This window comes from Arachis duranensis, chromosome 3, assembly GCF_000817695.3.
Source record: "Arachis duranensis cultivar V14167 chromosome 3, aradu.V14167.gnm2.J7QH, whole genome shotgun sequence".
Taxonomy (NCBI): Eukaryota; Viridiplantae; Streptophyta; class Magnoliopsida; order Fabales; family Fabaceae; genus Arachis; species Arachis duranensis.
The window spans coordinates 29,622,180-29,637,818 of record NC_029774.3 but is presented as its reverse complement, the minus strand read 5'-3'; the positions used below and the strand labels follow the sequence as shown (position 1 = coordinate 29,637,818).

At 32.8% G+C, this 15,639-nt stretch overlaps 1 protein-coding gene and 1 long non-coding RNA gene across 2 annotated transcripts; one reads left to right on the top strand and one right to left on the bottom strand.

Annotated features, from left to right (window-relative positions):
- Window positions 1–8: 8 nt before the first annotated feature.
- Window positions 9–5,708, top strand: LOC107478421 (uncharacterized). The gene is made up of 4 exons (XR_001589939.3): window positions 9–205; window positions 3,607–3,729; window positions 4,668–4,723; window positions 5,490–5,708. It is a non-coding gene; the product is annotated as an uncharacterized LOC107478421 (long non-coding RNA).
- A 778-nt stretch (window positions 5,709–6,486) lies between these two features.
- Window positions 6,487–8,612, bottom strand: LOC107478420 (cationic amino acid transporter 8, vacuolar-like). Its single transcript, XM_016098557.3, has one exon. The coding sequence runs from the start codon at window positions 8,453–8,455 to the stop codon at window positions 6,668–6,670; it is 1,788 nt and encodes a 595-aa protein (XP_015954043.1). The 5' UTR covers window positions 8,456–8,612; the 3' UTR covers window positions 6,487–6,667.
- Between the last annotated feature and the right edge of the window lie 7,027 nt (window positions 8,613–15,639).

Sequence of the window (15,639 nt, the reverse complement as noted above, 5' to 3'; positions counted from 1 at the left end):
GGGAGGGGAGAAGCCGGTTCTGCCACTGCCGCCGCGCCCAGCCGCCGTCGCGTGCTCCGTCGCCGCTGCTGAAGATGCGCCTCCGAGATTCTGTCGCCAGAGAACGGTGCCGTCACTGAGATCCACCGCCGGCAAGGTTCTTGCTTCGAGTTTTCATTCTTTTGAATTTCCGGGAACGTTATCGTCACTGCATGTTTGTATTATGGTGAGTTTTAGAAAGCTCGCGTTAATATTCTGTTATGTATTATGCCGAGTTTGTTATGGTGTCTAAATTGCTTAATTTATCTTTTAAAAAAAAATAAAATGTTTAAAGTAAAAAATAAATTATGTAAAATTTATTAAATATTATTTATTTATTCTTTTTAGTAACTTAGGACAATGTGATAGGCACCATAACATTCACCATGTATTATTAAGGTTCGTGATGTTAATGTTTTAGGAATGAGTTACCGAGGTTGCATGTTACAATTAAAGTTGTTTTGGTTGTTGTGAAAGTAAGCGGAGCTGTTGTTGTGGCTACTGCTGATTGTGGGCCGAGAGAAAAAGGTTCCTTTGACGTGTTTGGTTTTTGGGTTTCGACTTCTCGAGGGAGGGGTTTATCTAAAGACTTGTTTTATATTTCAGGATTGTTATAAATGGATATTGATTGAGAAATATATTTTTGGTGATTATGTAAGTCTTATGAATTGTCTGGCCTGTTTTGGATGAATACGACTGTTTGTTTGATTGAATTGCTGATTGATTTTGTTAAACTGGCTGTTGTTGAATTGGTTTTCTAGAGTTTTGAAAATGAGTTTGATCTTTTGAAAATGATTTGATTTTGGAAATGATCTGATTTGAAAATGGTTTAGTTGGGACCTGAGAAGGGTGATAAAGTCCGAGTTTTAGGGGGAGTGGTGCCGAAATTTCGTTATAAAATTTAAGACTTTGTTTAAAATTTTATTTAGGGAAATTTAGATTTTTAAGAAATTGTATTTTCTGATTTTGATTTACTAAGAAAAGATCAAAAGAATGAATTATGCTATGATTTTGAGTTATGGAAGCACTAAGTTGAGTTTTAATTATTAATAAAAGTATTATATTTTGCGTTCTATTTATTTAGAAAAGAATTATCTTCGATTTTATTTTATTTAAGAAAAGTATTGTGTTTTTGAGGTCAATTTAAATATGAATAGACTTATGTTTTGAATTTGATTTAAGAACTACATTTGGAGGAGTTTTAGTGAATTTGAAAGTAATTGAGTTTTGATTGACTAATTTCGTTTTGCAACGTCTTGGAAAAAGTTAAAGTATTCCTTAAACCCTGATTTAGCAAAACGGAATAATTTCCGAGTCTTTGGGAATGCTTCAGATTTAAGGGAAGGAAAGGGAAAGGGAAGGGGAATGGGGAAGGGGAAGGAAAGGGAAAGGGAATGGAAGGGGAAGAGAGGTTAATATTGCAGTTGTATAGGGAGCCATTGCATAGTCAATGCGTGTAATGCATTTGTAGTGATGAATAACTATCTCATTGATGTATATTCTCTTTTTGGGTCTTGAAGTGTGGGTCTGTCTTTGCATCCAGCCAATATTTCTAAGTTTGGCATTTTTTAGTTGACCTTGAGATATGACTGCATGATGTAATATTGCCAATTTTTAAGTGATCCTATTTATTTGAAAGATTTTGGGTTTATTTTCTAAATTGATTAGCTTAAAATTGGGTCATGGTGTGTATAATTTACATTTTGTTTTCTCATGATTATCTGATTTCTTCTGGGCACATGGTAGGTTTGATGTGCGTGCTTAATTATGATTTGGTTGAAAATTTATATCTAAATTTTAATTCTGTTCAGCCACCTCAATGGAAAAGATACCAATAATTGAGAGAGTGGGAAGTAGCCATAAGCAAGAATAACCTCCCTAATTCTAATGGATGCCTGGACAGTTTTGCAGTTTTGGAGAAGAAACTTATATTGATTTGTTATTACTTAGCATTTGTAATAAATAGTACACAAATAATATAAGGGATAAAAACAAGAGTAAATATTATTTGCTGGCTTTAATTTTGTTTTTGGAATTACCTGATTTTTTCATTGGTCCATTTATATAATTGTTGCATTGGCTTCTCTTCCTTAATTAGTTTTTTAAAAGTTAAACATGATTTTCAAGGTGTTGATAATGTGTGTTTTGTTATTTTTCAACTATTTCTATTTAATGCTATATTTACACACCCTTCCAAAAATAACTAATTCAAAGCATGCATTAGATTCATCCTTCGGTGATTATATGCATATATGTGCTAAAAATTTTTATCCTTTCGTGTTTTTTAGCAAGAGTAACACTGTAACAATCTCGCATACTCATTTCATCTCATTAAGAATAAATTATATAGATTAAAATATGTAATCTGTTTCTTATTATAGTTACCAATTTTATTGTTGGACAATGCAAATTGAAGACAGTTGTAAAATCTTTTTAATTAGTAATTTAGGACACATTTTGTTTCTGTAGCTATAATAATTAGAAGAAAGACTTAATAAAATGGTTGATGGTGTGAAAGGTACGGCTTATGGTGGTGTCTGGTCCTGCAAGTCAGAGTGAAAGTGGTCTTATGGTAGAAAGTTAGTGATCTAACTCTACTTTTAGAATTCTTATTTCATAGATTTTTTCTTCACCCTTCTTTTAATTTCTTTTAATTGTTGTTCTGTCTAGCTGGAGCCTGGAGTTGGATACAAAAATTTTTTTTTTTGGTTTTGTATGGAGAGTAATGGGGCATTTTCTATTGACATGAAATTTCGTTCATCCTTTTGGCCTTAATGCTTATGTTGTCTAGATTTTATTTCTGGGTGGCCGATGATGTTTATTTATTTATTTTATCTTTCAGATGGAGATAAGTCATGATGTGATTACTACGTACATTATGTTCAAAACTGTCTTAGTGATTTTTTTCAAAGTTCTGATTAAATGTTTTGCTTATCTAGATCTGCGACCTCATGACCAACTTTTGTAGTATGAGTTAGTCTATGACCAGTTTTTAAAATTGTGCTCCCTTTCTCATTAAGCTTCTCAAAGCATCACAATTTTGTAAGAGATACTGAAAAATATTATGTGATGCTTCTGCTGTTTCATTTTAGCATCATGACGTATATATCATGTTCTATTTAGTACACCTTTGCATGAAAACATACATGCTTCCACTATTTCATCACATTTTGTTATTGGATAACTTACTGTGTTTGTCTTCTATTAACTATATTAATATAATAAAAAGAGATTAATTAGTAATTTTTTTGTTCATAAATTAATTTTTTGCACTAATCCATATATGAACATGTGTTTTCCTTTAAACAAAAATGCCTTCTACTGAATATTTTCCACCATATTCTTCCTTGCCATTGGGTTAGTGCAAGTTGTAGCATTTTTTCATGGAATCAGAATTTGTATCTTCTGTTTGGAAGATCAATCTGTAGTTTACTACTTGAAAAGGCAGAAGAAAATTATAAATTGGCTGTTTGGTCTCTAATTTTACGTTTCTTGGAAGATCAATTTGTAGTTTACTTTACTATTATATATTTGCATTTTGGTGTTTGATACTAATAGAGATATTTATATCACAAAATTCATTTGCAGATTCCATGATGCAAATTCCATGTCACTAGCGTTTAGCATTCTTGAGGATCTTATTGAGCTTTTAGGGAGCAAAAGTTGGCTCATTGAAGAGGCAAGGAACCTGCATTGTCTCCAATCAAATTGGTAGGTATCGATACTGCTTGCTATATTGGTCAGTAGTATCTAAGACTTATTTTTTCATTTGATAAACTCATGATCTATGAGTGAGAGACCCAAACTGGTGGCATTGGTACTTGAATTGCAGTTTGCATTAGTTTTAATTCAACTTAATGATGAATATGGTGAAATACGCTGTTATCTCTGGATGATTATATAAGGTTCTGGACCAGTTAAATATTTTTGTTTTAAAAATAAATAAAATACTTTGTAGAATAACATATCATAGTTTGAGCTAGATGTCTTGGAATAGTTTTAAATTGTTATTTTCTTCCTCTATTCTTCTCTGCCATTAGATATTGCTGTTTTGTTTGATTTCTAGCTTTTTATTTTGGTGATATAAGCTTCAGGTTGTCATCAAGTTGGCCTATGACTCGGGTTTTAATAAACTGGAAATTGAAAATTGTAAAGGATATTCATACACATGATTGATGTTTGATTAAACTGTATCATCATTGTGATTGTTCATCAGCCACTTATTCAATGTAGTTTTATGTTAGTGATTAGGTTTTGTATGCAATTCAAATATCTACATATATACTTTTACATGTAAATATACAATTCCTATTAATATCATTAGCCTCAAGAGAAAAAATGATTAATTGCTTCCCGTTACTGCAATCCAAAGCCAAAGAACCAACAGTATAATTGGTTTCATTGATAATCTAACAAGAGCATATAATATCTCAATTAGCTAGAAAGCTTAAATCAAATCATGTTTAATCCCGTAAGATTTCATAAAATATCTCAATAACATTATTTTACATACTCAGTATACTTCATATATACATTTTGTGGAGGCTATTAAAACCATGATTTTCTTAGTCACTTTTGTCATTCTGTGTAGGCTAACTTTGTTTTCTTCCCTTTTTTTTTCCTTTTTATTTTTATATTTGATGTTTCAGAGAAAAAGTTGGCAAGATAAAAAAAACCTCTGAACTTTAATTCATGTTCATCAGAGGTAAGAAACTCTTTAATTCAAGGTACTAACAACTTTAATATTTCTTGGCAGTAAAAAGAGGCTACTTCATGTAAGTGTTGAGTCTAATTCATTTAACTAAATCAATTGATATAAAGATATTTTTCTTTGCAAAAAAAAGTCTTTGGCTAATGCACTATGAGGCAGTTGCATAAGTATAGATGATTTATTCCTGAGCTGCTTTGGTAAGAATAATGTCTTGAGATGGAGACTAGTTCTTTTTGTTTTTATGTGTTTGATTTCAGAAAAAAACATATTGAAAACAATCTTTTTTCATTAGGGTTAGTCCATGGTTCCTTTAAAAGAAGAGGTTAGCTTAGTAGTTGCATCTATTAATAACAATTTAGTGCACTATAAAATAAGGTTATCAAAAGTGCATTAGCTATTCTCATTGTTTGTAACTTTCAACTTCACCTCAAAAGTCTTGAACAATGAATTAGAGATGTAAGAAATATTAATTTCCGCTCTTCTTGATAATTTTTAATCATCTATGTTCGATCATGAGTGCTTTTGTTGTTGATTCAACTTGGTAGATTTTATTATATCCTACAAATGTGATATATCTATTAACCTTTGTAAATGTGAATTTTGCCTCAGATTTTATTTTATTTAGTTTCTTTTTGAAGGGTAACCATATTAATGGAGTGTAAGATTCAAATATGATGCCCTTTTTGGGAGCAAAACTACAATCATTTATGTATGAAGAATTTTAATTTGAATGTCTTTTGTTTTTTGTTTTTTTGGTCAGGTGGATTAGTCAGCCCATGCACCAAACACACGCACACAACACACTCATACACACTACATGTAGTTCATTTTTGGGTTCATTCATTTGAATGTCTTCTGTTTTTTATGATTGTTGTATTTATCGGACTATAAAAGCACTTTATCTATTCATGGACAATGTATTGAATGTTTGAACATGAGTCCAAACCATTTATTTATTTTAAAATATTTTATATGATAATTGGTGAGTTTGAAATCATTGTTGTATTTTTTTTGAAGTTAAAATATTGGTTATAGAATGATTTATGATTTGTTATATATTCATATATGAGCTCCTTTGTGCATAGATTAAGAAAACAAAATAAAATAGATTTATGAAAAATATGCTCGAGGATTGGAAAACATTATGGAAAATATTATGAAAAAAATGCGTTTTAAAGGTGAATGAGTAAATTAGAAGATAAAGAGACAAGATGAATGAGTAAATTGTGATAGATACTTACGTGGATCTCTTTAAATAGATTAAAAAAATTGCCAAGTAAATTACCATTTTGATTCTTAAAAGATTATGATTTTAACAAAATGAACTTTAAAAGGTGTAAATAACAAAATAACCACAAAAAATTTAACAAACTAAACTAAATGTTTAGTCAATTTTTTTATATACTTATATACATTTGGTTCATTTTTGTCAAATAAAACATATAGTTGGCAGTTACTTTAACATTTGCATCATTTACGATTTATTTTTTTAAAATTGTAATCTTTTAGAGGAAAGAAAAAGACTATTCACTATATTTCATTTACGTGTAAACAATATACCTACGAAAGTACGAATAGACTCCTTGTAAAAAATAAACATGTATCTCGAGATGTGTAATCTTAGAAAAAAATATAAATACTCACATAATTACATATATTAGTAAATATTGCGTTTAACTTATTTGTAAAAAAAAAAAAAAACCCTACCAAATAAGCACATATTATCCAACAAAAGCAAGAATATTTAAAAATGTCCGGAAGGGGAAAAAACGAATATTCACATTGCGAAAATTGGGCAAGACATGAACTGTATTTTACCACTGCAGCATAGTTGTTGCCATCAAAGGGAAGGACTGAACTCGTTCTGACATTTCTTGAAAAATGTAGAGGATGTGCTATTTCTGTACATCAAATTCTTAGTGCCATTCAACTCTGAAACTATGTGACAAAAGGAGCGTGGTTGGGTTCGTCCGTTGGCTTCACATCTTTGAAATCCTGGCTATTTTGATGCTCCACATCATAAGTTGCGTGTACTCCCACAAAAATGTAATAGAGAAGCATAAACGCAGTGCAAAGGAAGAACCTCCAGAAAGCGTCGGGTTCCAATGAGCCTATCAAGAAGAGGTTGGTAGCAATTGACAGAGAAGGCAACCACGGAACCAACGGAACACCCCAAACCTTTGGAGTCCTTTGCTTGGGAAGGAAGCTCATTGCCAATGTACCTATTAGCCACACAACTGCAGCCACTGTATACCCAATCCAACCCAGTTTATTGGCGTTCCAAAGAGCAGTCCCTACGGCAGAAGATGCAATGATCACGAACAAGCAGCCAAGAACCCTCATCAAATCCTCTTGGGACGTCTTCTGCCTGACGTAGTACCTCCTCACCAAAAGCGCGACAGCCATGAGCATGAAAATGAAAAGAGTACTAATGGAGAAGACATTGGACAAAACGTCCAAGCTTGAGAAAAGCCCAACAATGGAGCTCAGCAAAGTGATAACCAAGGTGGCATTGACAGGGGTACCAGTTTTGGGATGAACCAGTGCAAAGAAGGGAGGAATCATGTGAGACCTTGCAATTTGTGTCATATACCTTGCTTGCCCCATTGACCCAACAAGCAAGCTTGTGGTCATTCCTTTCAATGCACAGATACTCACAAGGTACTTAGCCCACTTCATTCCGATCTGAACGAACGCCACGGAATAAGCCGCATCTACATCGATCTGAGTGTAATTCACCATTGACACAAGCGCCAAAGCCATCAAGCAGTAAATAACCGTGATCATCGACATGGAACCAACCAAACCAATGGGTATATCCCTGGCAGGGTTCTTGGTTTCCTCAGCCATAGTTGCCACCATGTCGAAGCCTGTATAAGACCAATACACAACCGCAGCAGCATTGAACACTCCCTTCATCCCCATAGGAAAGAATGGCGTCAGGTTTGAGGCTTTACCGTGAACAAATCCAACTACGATGATGAACACAATAACAAGCGTAGTGACAATGGAGCTGAGCGAATTCAGGATTGAGGTATTCCTAGTGCTGCTCATTGCAACACCGTTGGCGATAAAAAGAACGACAACAGCAATTGGATCCAGCATGTTGAACCCTTCTTGGAAGGAATTCACCCGGATCCGGAAGAAATCCGGATCGTTCTTGATCATACTGGCAAAATAAGAGGACCACGAACGGCCGAGGCCGGCAGCGCCTACAACAGCCTCGAGGAGGATGTTTCCGGCGGCAAGGAAGGCAATGAAGTCACCAAGCTCAATGCGGAGGAAGGAGAAAGAGCCGCCGGCGACGGGGACGTCGACTGCGAACTCGGTGTAGCAGAGGGCGGAGAGGAGGGCGGAGAAGCCAGAGATGGCGTAGGAGAGAACGATGGCGGGACCGGCGTCGGTGCGGGCCTCCTGGCCGGTGATTACAAAGATTCCGGAGCCGACGACGGAGCCGAAAGCGAGCCAGGTGAGGTCCCAGGCGGTGAGGCAGCGGCGCATGGGATTCTCGCTAGCCTGAGGGAGGACGTTGAGCTCGTTGTTGTCAGAGGAGCGGCTGAGGAGGCGATCCCTGAGACGGGGGCACGCGGAGGCAAGGGCGGCCCGGTAGGTGGTGAAGCTCTGAAATGAGGGCTCCGGAAAGAAGTCTTGCTTACTCCATCGCCAGTAGCTCCGGGTGCGGGCGTTGGGGATGGCGGAGGTGGGCGGTGGTGGCGGTTCCTCCATTCCGGCGTAGCAGTTGAGCGAAGATGGTAGAGGGAGTTAGTTGGGAGAAACTGTCCGATGAATAATGAAAAGTGAGAGGGGAGTGGAAGCCTGGGGATTTGAACTGCAAGGTGTAACAACCAACAACCCCCGTATCACCAGCAGGCAGCAGCCCACCCGTCTTCCGCCGATAAATGAGAAGAAGTTGCGTGATATCCTGCTTATATATAATTCTCTAATTTACTAAAAAAAATTATAAAAATNTTTAAAAAATATAAAACTAAATTATTTTTAAATATTTAAAATTTACTATAAAAAGTAATTTTTGCAAATTCGCCACGAAACTGATTGACACCAAAAAATTTGCTAAAGAATAATGTTGAAAGATATTTATAGAAAATACGGATTTTGACTACTTTATATCTACTTCACTTTTCTATTTTATTGATTGATTAAAATATTAATGTATCGGAACAAACATTTGTCTAGATACGTTCATTTTGTAACGAACTAAAACATTAAAGAAGTAATTAGTTTGAGAAATATTTTTCACATGTTTAAAACTTAAGAGCTAGGTGATAGGTGTTTGCTTCTTCTGTAGAATGATAAATTCATATATACAATACGTTAAAAATATAAACAAATAACAAAATTTAAACTTTAAATAATGTAAAAAATAAAACAAAAACACACGTAATTATTCATTCACACTACAAAAATTTTACTTTAATAAACACTAATTTTTCATCATTGTTCATATAAAAAAAATAAACATATCTAAAAAAACTGAAAAATATTAAAAAAAAAACACTTTTTTTTGTTTTACTGGTTCTTTCAACCCATCTTCATACTCTCAAATTTCATACTCAAACTCTCTTCTCTCTCACTGCCACTAGAGTCTCTCTCAGTCTCACTCGAGTATCTTCTCTTTCACACTTGCCGGCGTCTCGTCGATCCTCTCGCCTTGTTGCCGGTAACAGAAACAACTCGTTGAAACGCCTTCTGATTTTGGGTATTCATCGTCGCCGAGTCACCGTAGATCGTGGACCATCGTGGAGTCATCACACATTGTCTTCTGGTTTTGGGTTCTCGTTGTTGCCGTGGACCATGAACCATTAGTAAGTCCTTGCATAATTATTTTTTCTGGTCTGTCTTTTTCAAATTTTTCTTCTCCTTATATTTGTTGGATAAAAATTTTGTTCTAATTTCATCTATCATGGTACAGTTAACATAGTGCTTTATTTCTCACTTGATAATCTGTTTATTATGTAGGTATACTATGAAATGAAAAATTAGATTTTTACTTGTCAAAGTAAACTTTGGATTTTTCACCATTTTTTTATGTTTATTTACTGTTGTCTGTGCTTTTAATTTATTAACCTTTGTGCATATATTAACTATGAATAAGATTAGAGTATGGATTATGGTTTATGTCTCTACTGCTGATTCTGATGAGGCAAAGTAAAAGATTTAAGAAAAAAAATAATTAAACTATTTAAAGTTTTAAACTAATCAATTCACACATTTAAAATAATTAGAACTTAAATTTATACAAATATAACATTCTCAAACAATTTACATTTTGATCCTAACTCTAATCTATACAAATCGTTATAGATTACAGAATTTTTTAAATTTTTATGTAAACTGCCGTATTCTGCCGCGAATTACATGTGAGCACTTACTTGTAAACATAAACCACCGCCGCCTAAGGAGAATTATATACAAGAATTGAAGTGCTAAAATCGCTATAAGATACCGCGGATTATGAATAAATTTAGTGACATAATTTGTTATAGTTTGTCATAAATTACATATTGAATATTTTTTTTGGATAAATTAATTTTTTAAATTAAATAATTTTATAATCTTATATTAAATTTTTCATAATAAAAAGTTTAAAATTTAATTTTGTTATCTAAATAAAATTTAAGATAAATAAAAATAACAATAAACAATTTATACATAATTTACTTAGAATAACTTGTGATACATACATACTAACTATTGAAATATATATATAAACTATGTTGAATTAGCCATAAATCCTATTTAAATCACTTGATGTAAATTTATTTAATCTAAAAATTCATACACGTCTTACCTATTTTAAAAAAGCTGATATAATATAATAATCATTTTGTCACCTTAAATAATTATATCTAAAATAAGTCACAAAATTATATTTTAACAATGATCCTAACATTTTTCTAAAATTTATAAAACATATGTTTGGACTTTTTGATTAAATAAATTTACATCAAGTTATTTAAATAGGATTTATAATTAATTCAACATGGTTAACATATATTTTAATAGTTAGTACTTACTATGCATCTATATATTATTATATATATCAATATCACATGTTATTTTACGTAAGTTATGTATAATTTTTTTATTTTTATTTATCTTAAATTTTATTTAGATAACAAAATAAATTTTAGACTTTTTATTATAAAAAATTTAATATAAGATTATAAAATTATTTAACTTAAAATATTTAATTTATTTAAAAAATATTTAATACGTAATCTACTGCAGGCTACTGCAGATTACGTCACTAAATTCATTCATAATCTATGGTACTATATAGTGGTTTCTGCACTTCATTTTTTGTGCATAATTCTCTTTAAGCTGCAGCGGTTTATGTTTACTAGTGCTCACACGTAATCCGCAGAAAGGGTATGGCCGTTTACATGAAAAATTTAAAAATTCGATAGCCTATAACGATTTACATAAATTTGTGTTAGGATCGAAATGTAAACTAATTGAGAATGTTGTATTTATGTAAATTTGAGTTCCAATTGTTTTAAATGTGTAAATTGCCCTAATATTAATTCAAAAGACATTAAATTTTTCACATTAATACAAAATTATTTTTTCTAAAATCTCAATTTCACAATAAATTTATTCAAGAAATTTAAAAGCCAAAAAAATTTATAGAGTAATTACCCAAATCAATATCTAAGAATTTTAAAATTAGACATTTTAGTCTTTCAATTTTTAAAATACACAAAACAGTCCCTAATGTTTATTTCTGTTAGATAATACAGTCCTCTTCCATTAGTCACTAACAGCGACTGCTGACGTGAAATGTTAACTTTCACGCGTGACTGTTAAGTGTCTACATGTGCGATCTGCACAAATCAGTCCCTAAGATAAAGTACAAAACCGTCTTCGAAGAGTTAAAAAGTTTTAAAATAATCTCTGAAAATTTTTAAAATATGTAAATCTGACTTATTAGCTACCGTCCTTTCTGGATGCGCCTGTGGATGCCATGCGTGTATATGGTAGCCCTGCATATACTACACCCCATTTCACATAGATGTATGCCTACCTGCCACTATCATTCTATGCCCCAAGACATATGGATGATGATTCGTTGTCAGGATCTTTCTGATATGAGACTCTTAGGGGAGACATGATGCCATATATGGATGATAGAGTAGCCGCTGATGCACGCCCTATTGATGCAGTTTCCGCCAATGCACCACTCGCAGATGGAGTCCCCTGTTGATATACCATTTGCTGATGCACCACCACTCGGTAGAGGACAAAGGGAGATCCATCCTCCTGCTTGTGGGATAGATGGTTGTCATGAGTCACCACAAAAAACGAGTGCATGGTGGACGCGGTGGTCGACATTGAGCTTAGTTTGGTGTATATTTTTAGCAATACTTGTTATTAGGATTTATTTTGTTACATTATTTCAGACAACTTAATGAAACATCATATGCTGCTATTAGTAATTGGATTTAGGATTTATTTTGTTATGTTATTTCAGTTATTTTGTTAATATTTATTTTGTAAGCACTTTCATGTTATAAAACATCAGATGGTTAAATAATTGTTCACTCGCATCATTTAAGGGACCGAATACTGGGTCCATTATATACTAGCCAGTCTTCTTGATGACTAATCGGTCTAAACTCCATTCTATAAATAAAAATGGTATCCATGCGATACATACGGTGCACAAAATCCTTCCAATGAAGTCTATCATGGGAGCACACTACTAGAACATGTCGACAAGGAATATGAAGAGCTTGGAAATATCCAAAATCGCATTTACCTTCATCGAGTAAGACTTGGTATAACTCTGTTGTCTAGATCCTAGTACTGCTACCAACTACTCCACAGTGAAGTATGACTTAGAATGATCAAATCCGGTAAATATTCATAGTGATGATGTGCAATTAAACTCAACTTCCTTCATTAGTATCTGCGAAAATTCAACCCCACCCACTTATGCCTAAGCCTCGGTGCCCTTTCTTGCAAACAGCTCACCCAAACGAAAGTATGTTGACTTGACAAGAGTAGTGATTGGTAGATTGCATGTGGCCTTCATAACACCATTGAAACACTTAGATATATTTGTGGTCATGCCTCAAACCTATGACCTTTATCAGCATAATGTGCCTAGATTGATTGTGGCATTTTCTCTAACTAGTTGGTAATAGCCACGTTTTCTTCCCTCAATTAACCAAAGTAGTGACTGAACTCCCTTCATGATTTTGAATATGCTACATTGACAAGTACCTTGCATAAATTTTTGTTCTTGAAATGCTTCATGAAGTTGGCCACAGTATGTCTTGTACAAAAGACCTAGAAGCGACAATTTTCAACCACTTCCATTAGCTTTCAACGTGGCATCAATTGACTTGTGCTTATCAGAAATTACCAAGATACCAGGTTGAGGTGTGACATGCTGCCTAAGGTAAGTTAGAAAAATTGACTAGACTTCCTTCGTCTCTCCCTCTACTATTGCAAATGCAATAGGTAATATATTTGAATTTTCATCTTAGACAGTAGCCATAAGCAAAGTGCCTCCATATTTACCATACAAGTGAGTACTATCAATAAAAGTGTGTAGTTTACAGTGCTTGTAAACATCAACACATGGTGAAAATGTCTAAAATGCCCGATAAAATACAGTACTGTCTTCATCACCACGATATAGTTAAATTACAAGTTGAACCCATATGCCTATACCACGACAACGCTTAGAACATAAACTCGTTTAATATTGCATATGTAACTAAAGGCAAGGTAATGACACATACTTGGTAAGTACATCTGCAATGCAACCACCTAACAAACTCATTGTATGATTCTTCTCAATCTCTGTATATTCTAGTGATTACCCTCTATTTTACAAGACAAATCTTTCTTTAGGATGCTTTGTTGGCAATGCTGGTCTCAACAGATCCTTGCAAAATCTTTATGCTAATGGTCAGATCGGCTTTTACCATTTTAAAGATTGCTTGAGCTATCACTTTTGATTCCAACCTTCAACGATCCTGTCCTGTTGATGTTTGCATACAAGAATGAGTACAATTGTATGTCCTCATCTCCCATTTTTCATTCCTTCGATATTAGAAAATGTGTATGTTCCATTGACAACTCGCTCCAAACTTAATGTACTATACTGAATACTTCAAATGGTCACTCTTTAATATCTTATATACTACACAGTCCTCCTAATTTTATACTTTTTAATTGCCAAAAGAACTTTTCCCTTATTCTCAAACAGTTGCCCAACTACGAATTCGTTGGTCGGATCACTATCGAGGTCTCCCTGTCCAAAAGATCAATCTTAGTTCATTGCATCGAGATTTAACGTGAAAAAATGAGGGGGTGATTATATGGCTAGAAAATAGCAGGCTAAGTTAGTGAAAGTTGTAAGTTTGTGAAGTAGTTCATCTCTTCATTATTCTCATCCTCCTCATCAGGAATATCAACTGGTTCAACTTTTACTTGCTCACTATCGGATACAAGGTTAACTTGTTATGAATCGATCATTGGATCTCCAATTACAAAGCCCTCATTGTTTTCAACATCTGTTTGCCACATGTCCTTTGGCAGTATATTTGGATCTTCATGATTTGACTCCTTATTGATGCCTTTATGTGGCATCATCAATCTTCTAATATTCTTAGCTTTATTGCAAACCCACCCAACTAAGTGTCATCACTAACTTCTAAAGAACTCTCCTCACACAAATCAACCAGAAAAATAAACAACTCCAAAATATGAATTCTGAAAAATGATTGTGCTAGCTCCTGATTAACTTTACGCATCATCATATAGGTGATACCTACACTAAACAAATAAGAATAACGTTATCAAATAGTCCAATACAACAAAATTACTTATTAATTCATACTTATTAAAATAATATCTAACAAAAATAATCATTTACTTCTATTGAATATCTGTAGTAAATTTTTTTTACCAATTTTTTTGTGTTGCTAACCAATAACATATAAAACAAACTTATGCAGCGTCACTACACATTTCACCTTTGGTGGCATATCAATAAATATCGATTGAGAAGAACTAAATATAACCTCTTAATTATGATCTAATAATATTTTTTCATCATAATGAATGATTAACAATAATGTCTGGAATATTTTACAAGTAACAAAGTGAGAGAAAAAAGTGAAAATTGTGCAGGTGAGATTTGGAGCGAGTGAATTCACTTCACACTCACTGTATTTATAGAATTTGAGGTTGGTACAGTTCGCCTAATCACTAGGCGAATTGTTTCATTTTGATGCAATTCGCCCAATGTCTAAGCGAATTGAAGAAAGTGTAATGCAATTTACTCGGTGTTTAAATGAAATAGAGAAATATGATGTAGGTCGCTTAGATACTAAGCAAATTGTGTGTGAGATAAAAAAAATAGATTTCAGTAAATAAAATCATTTTAATTTCTTTCTAAAAATAATATTTATTTATTTATTATAAAAAAATTATGCAACTTAAGTTTTGCCTAAAACAACCCATTAAAAGAAAAAGCAAAAGCAAAACTAAACTTGTGTTTTATTTAAATAAATAAATAAAAATAAAACGTAAACTACATTTTGTGTGTATTAAAAAAATGCAACTTAACTTGTATTTTGTAAGAAAAAAATAAAAAATAAAACATAACTTATGTTTTTCAGTTAAAAAAATTATAAAAATTATAAACTACAAAATATATCGTGCATTTTGCATCCAATTATTCAATACAGGCTCATTTCAAGGTATATAATCAAGATATTTTTATATTTAAATAATTAAATTAGAGAAGTGTTGGAGGCAATAAATTTTATGATTTGTAACTATCAATTAAAGAAGAGTATTGATAGACTCTAATAAATACAGAATATTCTAGTACATAAATAAATACTTTAAATGATAATACTTTAAATGGT

Excerpts from the sequence above, each read along its gene's own strand:
- LOC107478420 (XM_016098557.3), bottom strand. The coding sequence starts at position 8,455 with ATGGAGGAACCGCCACCACCGCCCACCTCCGCCATCCCCAACGCCCGC.